The sequence below is a fragment of the Otolemur garnettii genome, unplaced genomic scaffold (assembly GCF_000181295.1).
Source record: "Otolemur garnettii isolate 467f Iridium unplaced genomic scaffold, OtoGar3 scaffold00007, whole genome shotgun sequence".
Classification (NCBI taxonomy): domain Eukaryota; kingdom Metazoa; phylum Chordata; class Mammalia; order Primates; family Galagidae; genus Otolemur; species Otolemur garnettii.
Genome location: NW_003852402.1, coordinates 7,480,910 through 7,489,043, shown reverse-complemented (window position 1 = coordinate 7,489,043; position 8,134 = coordinate 7,480,910). Strand labels below are relative to the sequence as shown.

General features: G+C 45.0%; 1 protein-coding gene across 1 annotated transcript in view; it reads left to right on the top strand.

The window, feature by feature from the left end:
* The window catches only part of XPNPEP3 (X-prolyl aminopeptidase 3), a 55,353-nt gene that overhangs the window by 28,059 nt on the left and 19,160 nt on the right, over positions 1 to 8,134 (top strand). The window contains exons 3-4 of the mRNA XM_012814122.2: positions 1,333 to 1,740; positions 6,617 to 6,819. Coding sequence (XP_012669576.1) covers positions 1,333 to 1,740; positions 6,617 to 6,819 — 611 coding nt within the window. The remainder of the gene's footprint in view (positions 1 to 1,332; positions 1,741 to 6,616; positions 6,820 to 8,134) is intronic.

Below are 8,134 nucleotides of genomic sequence, written 5' to 3'. Positions count from 1 at the left end.
CACAACGCCCGGCTATTTTTTGGTTGCAGCCGTCATTGTTGTTTGGCGGGTCCGGGCTGGGGATTCGAACCCACCACCTCAGGTGTACGTGGCTGGCGCCTTAGCCGGTTGAGCCACAGGCGCCGAGCCATTATTTCAGTTTTTGAACAGCAACTATTTGAAATGATGGCTGCAACCAAAAAATAGCCAGGTGTTGTGGTGGGCGCCTGTGGTCCCAACTACCTGGGAGGCTGAGGCAGGAGACTCGCTTGAGCCCAGGAGTTGCTGTGAGCTGTGATGCCACCACACTCTACCCAGGGAGACAGCTTGAGGCTCTGTCTCAAAAAAAAAAAAAATCCTACGATATTTTGAGGTTTCATAGCATGCTCAGACAGACTGTGGGAAGGCATGCAGAGGGAATCCTGGACTCTCTAGCCTCACTTTACTCATTAAGGGGCCCAGCACCCTTCCTCTTACTGGGCTCAGTGCCTTGCCTGTAAAAGGTGAGTACCTGGTAGCCTGTGATGCTCCAGCATGCCTCAGTGTGAACTGGTCAGCTTCAGGGAAATACCTTCTTCCTCCCTCCCTTTTCCTGGCCTCAGTAGTTGGGGAATCAGGAAGGGAAGTCATACACAAGCATATTGACCCTTTTCTCCATCTTATTTATTCAAACCTCCCTGTAATGGGAGGCCGAGGTAGGCGGATTGCCTCAGCTCACAATTTCAGAACCAGCCTGAGCTAGAGCAAAACCCTGTCTCTAAAATTAGCCAGGCATTGTGGAGGGCACCTGTAGTCCCAGCTACTCTGGAGGCTGAGGCAAGAGAATTGCTTGAGCCCAAGAATTGGAGGTTGCTGTGAGCAGTGACACCATGGCACTCTACCGGGGGTGACAAAGTGAGACTCTTGTCTTAAAAAAAAAAAGAACTTTTAGAGCAACTTTGATTATTTGCCTAGTAATACCTTCCAAATAATAATGTTCAGTAAATATTTGAATAAAATTTCAAATAAAATTTCAAAAAGCTGAAAGATACCTTAAGAGATAATCCCAGTTTTCAGGACAAACCACCTTTAACTATTATTTCTTTCAAATTTGTACAGTGAATAGACATTTGAAACCTGGGTTATTTCCTTAATTCCTTATGTAAAGTTTTAGTTTGATTTTCTTATATGGCTTGTAAATAATTTCTGAAGTTAGTTTCTTTTATTTGTTGTTTTGTTTTTGAGACAGCATCTCACTTTGAGGAGATTTGGCCTAAATCAAAGAATTGAACTTGGATGTCTCCATCTAATACTATTCTGCCCTGAATACTTTGGCACTATAGAATTCCAAACTACCACTTTTGTCATTTCTAGGGGAGGTGACTCCAGGACTATCTCAGGTAGAATACGCACTTCGCAGACACAAACTGATGTCTCTGATCCACAAGGAATTGCAAGGGCAGAGTGGGACTGACCAGACCATAGTTGTACTCTCCAACCCGACTTATTACATGAGCAACGATATCCCCTACACCTTCCACCAGGAGAACAATTTCCTGTACCTGTGTGGATTCCAAGAGCCTGATAGTATTCTGGTCCTTCAGAGCCTCCCTGGCAAGGAGCTACCATCACACAAAGCCATGCTTTTTGTGCCTCGGAGAGACCCCAGTCGAGAACTTTGGGATGGCCCACGATCTGGCACTGATGGAGCAATAGCTCTAACTGGAGTAGACGAAGCCTATACCCTAGAAGAATTTCAACATCTCATACCAAAACTGAAAGGTAAGAAATGGGAGCGGATGTCAAATCACAAACCAGACTGGGATTGAGGCCTTCCTTGCCTATGAGACAGAGCTTCATTTAGTCACCCTTGGTAGAGTGCCAAGGTGTCATAGTTCACAGCTACCTCCAACTCTTGGGATCAAGCAATTCTCTTGCCTCAGCCTCAGAAGTAGCTAGGACTATAGGCACCTGCAGCAAGGCTCGTCTGTTTTTAGAGATGGGGTCTCGTTCTGGCTCAGGCTGGTCTTGAACCCGTAAGACCAGGCAGTCTATCCACCTCAGTCTCCCAAGTCCTGGGATTATAGGTGTGAGCCACCACACCCGGCCTTCCTTGCCTATTTAGACAAAATTATTAATTTTAAAATGGTTAGCCATATTTCCCTAAGCACCATGAAAGAGATCTTGGTCTTCTCCAAAATACTGAGCTGCTTTAAAGATTTCATTTATTTAGTTCCTAAATCTTCACTGGATTATTCATTAACAGAGACTTTTAACTACACTCATTTGAAATCTGAGAGAAAGAATGTCATTTTAAAGGAAGGGAGTAAGTTGGGCACAGTGGCGCACACCTGTAGTCCCAGCCACTTGGGAGGCTGAGATGGGAGGATTGGCTGCGGTTAAGAATTCTAGACCAACCTGTTCAACATAGCGAGATCCCAGCCATCTCCAAAATATTAAAAATCTAAAAAAAGTTTTTTTTTTTAAATAGCCCAGGCTGGTCTGAAACTCCTGCATTTCTCCCTCCTTGGCCTCCCAAACTGCTAAAATTACTAAAATTACAGTTGTGAGCCACTGGACCTGGCCCTAAAGAATTTTTTTTTTTTTTTGCAGGTTTTTGGCCGGGGCTGGGTTTGAACCCACCACCCCTGGCACATGGGGCAAGCACCCCACTCCTTTGAGCCACAGGCACCGCCCTTCTTTTTTGTTTTTTTTTTCCAGGCAGAGTCTCGTTATGTCACCCTTGGGAGAGTGCTGTAGCATCACAGCTCACAGCAGCCTCAAACTCTTGGGCTTAAATGATTCTCTTGCCTCAACCTCCCGCATAGCTGGGACAACAGGGGCCCGCCATAATGCCTGGCTATTTTTTGTTGCAGTTGCCATTGTTGTTTAGTTGGGCCAGGCCAGGTTTGAACCTGCCATTCTCTATATATGTGGCTGGTGCTGTAACCACTGTGCTATGGGTGCCGAGCCTTTAGAGTTTCTCAAAAATATTTCTCATCCACCACTTGTTTTTTTTTTTTTTTTTTTTTTTTTTTAGAGACAGAGTCTTACTCTTTCACCCTTTGTAGAGTGCTGTGGTGTCACAGCTCACAGCAACCTCCAGCTGTTGGGCTTAGGTGAGTCTCTTGTCTCAGCCTTCGGAGTAGCTGGAACTATAGGCGCCTACCACAACGCCTGGCTATTTTTTTGTTGCAGTTTGGCCAGGGCCAGGTTTCAACCCAGCACCCTACTCACAGAGTCACAGGCACCACCCCCATCCACCATTCCTAATGTTTCTAGTTTGCTATATAAAAGCACATTGAGAGACTGAGGCTGGAGAATCACTTGAGCCCAAGAATTTGAGACCTGAGCAACATAGTAAGATCCGCTCTGTGCAAGTAAAAATATTAGGCAGGCAGGGCTGTGTATACCTGAAGTCCCAGATACTCAGAAGGCTAAGCTGGGAGGATTGCTAAAACCCAGGAGTTTGAAGTTGCAGTGAACTATGATGCATAACACTGCACTCTAGTATATGCAACAGAGCAAGGCCTGTCTTAAGGAAAATAAAAAATACTAGACAAAGGAAAAGATTAATGAAATCGTATTTATCTAAAAAGTTTAAAAACTGGGCTGGGCACTGTGGCTCATGCCTGTAATCCTAGCACTCTGGGAAGTGGGTGGATTGCTTAAGCTCAGAAAATTGAGACCAGCCTAAATGAGAGCAAAACCATATCTCTGGAAAAAAAAAAAAAAAACTAGCTAGGCTTTGTGTCAAGTGCTAGTCCCAGCAATTTGGGAGACTGAGGAAAGAGAATAGCTTAAGCCCAAGAGTTTGAGGTTGCTGTGAGCTATGATGCCACATGGCATTCTACCCAAGGTGACAATTAAAAAGTTTAGAAACCTGGGTGGTGCCTGTGGCTCAGTGAGTAGGGTATCGGCCCCATGTACCAAGGGTGGTGGGTCCTAACTCAGCCCTGGCCAAACTGCAACAAAAAAATAGCCAGGTGCTGTGGCAGGTCCCTGTAGTCCCAGCTACTTGGGAGGCTGAGGCAGGAGAATTGTGTGAGCCCAGGAGTTGGAGGTTGCTTGAGTTGTGTGATGCCACAGCACTCTACTGAGGGTGATAAAGTGAGACTCTGTCTCCTACAAAAAGAAAAGAAAAAGTTTAGAAACCTAAAAAAGATGACCTATGATTTTATACACTGAGAACATGTAATAGAGGTTTTTCTTTTAAAAACTGAAGCAATTAAATTTCTATCATAAGTAAGCTAAATGTTTCCAATATAATGTGCATTTAAAATCATTTTCATTTTAAAATGAAAAAAAAATTTTTTTTTGAGACAAGAGTTTCATTCTGTTGCCCCCACTAGAGTGCTATAGCATCACAGCTCACAGCAACCTCAAACTCTTGGGCTTAAGCAATTCTCTTCCCCCAGCCTCCCAAAGAGCTGGGACTACAGGTGTCTGCCACAATGCCCAGCTATTTTTGGTTGCAATTGTCATTGTTGTTTAGCTGTCCCTTGCTGGGTTCGAACCTGCCAGCCTCCGTGTATGTGGCTGGCACTGTAACCGCTGCTTAGGGTGCTGAGCCTGAAAATAAAATATTTAAGACATAAAAACACTAATGCATATCCAAAAAAAGTTTTCTAGGGGCAGAGCCTGTGGCTTAGTGAGTAGGGCACCAGCCCCAAATACCGAGGGTGGCAGGTTTAAACCCAGCTCCAGCAAACTGCAACAACAACAACAAAAATAGCCAAGTGTTGTAGCAGGCACCTATAGTCCCAGCTACTTGGGAGGCTCGGGCAAGAGAATTGCCTGAGCCCAAGAGCTAGAAGTTGCTGTGAGCTGTGACAGCACGGCACTCTACTGAGGGTGAGGAAGTAAAACTCTGTCTCAAAAAAAAAAGAAAGGTTTTCTGAATTTTGGATGGCGCCCATTACTCAGTGGGTAGGGCACCAGCCACATACACCAAGGCTGGCAGGTTCGAGCCCGGCCTGGGCCTGCTAAAGAACAATGACAACTGTAACCAAAAAATATAGCTGGGCATTGTGGCAGGTGCCTATAGCCCCAGCTACTTTGGAGGCTGAGGCAAGAGAATCACTTACACTCAAGAGTTTGAGGTTGCTGTGAGCTGTGACGCTACACCACTCTACTGAGGGTGACATAGTGAAACTCTGTCTCAAAAAAAGAAAAGTTCTCTGAATTTTTTTCTCTATTGTCCCAAAGTACATTTTAGTTGTATAAAACATAAAACCATTTAGTCTTGGTTGTTAGGAATACTGTGCATGGCCATGTGTCAGGAAAAAAAGGAACAAATGTAGATCTAGTGTTGAGTGCAAATCATTTTCATAATAAGCCTTCGTATATGCCTTCAGGCAAATATAGATCATTTCCTTGGTTCACTAAAGTTAAAAGATGAGCCATGATTGTTTACAGTGAGAATAGACAGCATTTGCAAACGGAGAGGTGGGCAACATGGATCAGTGCCCATTATCAACTATAGTGTTTCTATGGTAATGAATAAATGCTCCAAATGAGAGAAGAACCTTCTTCCCCTAACACTGAGTTAATTTTGTGAGTGACGAAATGCTTTGACCATAATGTCATGATCTGAGTATGTTTTTCTGTCCTTTTGTGTGCAGTTATTCAACAGTGCCTCTAGCTTAATGGTGGTGATGGAGAAAAATTGTTATAATTATTCTTTAACAATTAATAAGTAAAATCAAAGGTTGAATAAAGCTTTAGTCCCATCTGTCATCTTTATAAGGAACAATGAAATTTGGGGTACAAAAAAGCTGTCTATTCAATTTCAGAATATTTTGCCATTCTTAGGGAATGACCTTTCCAGTGATTGTTTTTTTGTTTTGTTTAGTTGGTTGGTTTTTGAGACACAGTCTTACTTCGTCACCGTGGGGTTAAGTGACATGGTATCATAACTCACAGCAACCTCAAACTCCTGGGCTCAAGCCCTTCTCTTGCCTCAGCCTCCCAAGTAGCTGGGACTATCGGTGCCCACCACAACACCCAGCTAGTTTTTAACAGTCTTTGTCGCCCTAGGTAGAATGCTGTGGAGTCATAGCTCACAGCAACCTCAAACTCCTGGGCTCAAGTGATCCTCTTGCCTAAGCCCCCCAGGCACCCAGCTATTTTTAGAGACAGGGTCTTGCTCTTGTTCAAGCTAGTCTTTTTTGTCATTGTTGTTGCAATTTGGCCGGGTTCGAACCCGCCACCCTTGGTATATAGGGCCTGCACCCTATTCGCTAAGCCACAGGCGCCACCCAATACCCAGCTAGTTTTTAGAGACAGGGTCTCATTCTGACTCAGGCTGGTCTCGAACTCCTAATCTCAAGCAATCCACCTGCCTTGGCTTCCCAAAGTCCTAAGATTACAGGTGTGAGCCACTGCATCCAGCCTTCTAGTGATTTTTTTTTTAAAACAGAGTCTCATTATGTCACCCTTGGTAGAGTGCTGTGACATTACAGCTCACAGCAACCTCAAACTCTTGGCCTTAAGCCAGTGGTTCTCAACCTGTGGGTCGTGACCCACAGGAACCATATTAAAGGGCTGCGGCATTTGGAAGGTTGAGAACCACTCACTGCTTTAGAGGTCCACATTACAGGTTTTGTAGTTGGACTATTGTTGGTTTTATATTGATGTTTTGGTTTCTTCTTCTAAGCTGAGACGAACATGGTTTGGTATGACTGGATGAGGCCCTCTCACACACAGCTTCATGCTGACTACATGCAGCATCTGATTGAGGCCAAAGCCAGGAGCAAGAACAAGGTTCGGGGTGTCCAACAGCTCATACAGCGCCTCCGGCTGATCAAATCTCCTGCAGAAATTGAACGAATGCAGATTGCTGGAAAGCTAACATCACAGGTACAGTTCCTATTGAAAAGTTTTTTTCAATTTGAAAAATCTTAAGTCATTAGGGGTTAGTAGGCACCTTGAGGTCATATAGTCAATGTAGTAATCTTTCAGCATGTAAACATCTAGCTTCTACTTCAGTGTATTTAGTGAATGCTTATAAATCTGCCTTTTTTTAGGATTTTCTTTTAGAGGGCAGTGCCTGTAGGTCAGTGCATAGGGCACCAGCCATATACAATGAGGCTGGCGGGTTCAAACCTGGCCCAGGCCAGCTAAAACAAAAATGGCAACTGTAATAACAACAACAAGAAAAATAGCTGGGCTTTGTGGGGGGCGCCTGTAGTCCCAGCTACTGGGAGGCTGAGGCAAGAGAATCACTTAAGCCCAAGAGTTAAGGTTGCTGTGAGCTGTGATACCACAGCACTCTTCCCAGGGCGACAGCTTTTGACTCTGTCTCAAAAAGAAAACAAACAAAAAAGGCAGACCCTGTGGCTCAGTGAGTAGGGCACTGACCCCATATACCCAGGGTGGAGGGTTCAAACCCAGTCCCTGCCAAACTGCAACAACAACAAAAAAAAAGAAGAAGAAGGGGTGGCGTCTATGGCTCAAAGGAGTAGGGTGCCAGCCCCATATGCCGGAGGTGGCGGGTTCAAAACCCAGCCCCAGCCAAAAACTGCAAAAAAGAAAAAAAGGAAAACAGAAAAAAAGGCTCAGCGCCATAGCACAGTGGTTACAGCACCAGCCACGTGCACAGAGGCTGGCAGGTTTGAACCTGGCCTCGGCCAGCTAAACAACAATGACAACTGCAACAAAAAATAGCCAGGTGTTGTGGTGGGTACCTGTAGTCCCAGCTACATAGGAGATTGAGGCAAGGTAATTGCCTAAGCCCAAGAGTTTGAGGTGGCTGTGAGCTGTGACACTACAGCACTCTACCAAGGGCAACATAATGAGACTCTGTCTCAAAAAAAAAAAGTTCTTTTTGAGACAAGGTCTCTTTCTGTCATCCGGGTAGAGTACAGTAGTATCATCATAGCCCATTGCAACCTCAAACTCCTCTGCTCAAGTAATTCTCCTACCTCAGCCTGTTAAGTAGCTAGAACTAGGCTCAGCGCCTGTGGCTCAAGTGGCTAAGGAGCCGGCCACATACACCTAAGGTGGCGGGTTCAAATCCAAACAACGAGAGCTACAACCAACAAATAGCCAGGCGTTGTGGCAGGCACCTGTAGTCCCAGCTATTTGGGAGGCGGAGGCAGGAGACTCACTTGAGCCTAGGAGTTGGAGGTTGCTGTGAGCTGTGATGCCATAGTACTTCACCCAGGATGATAGC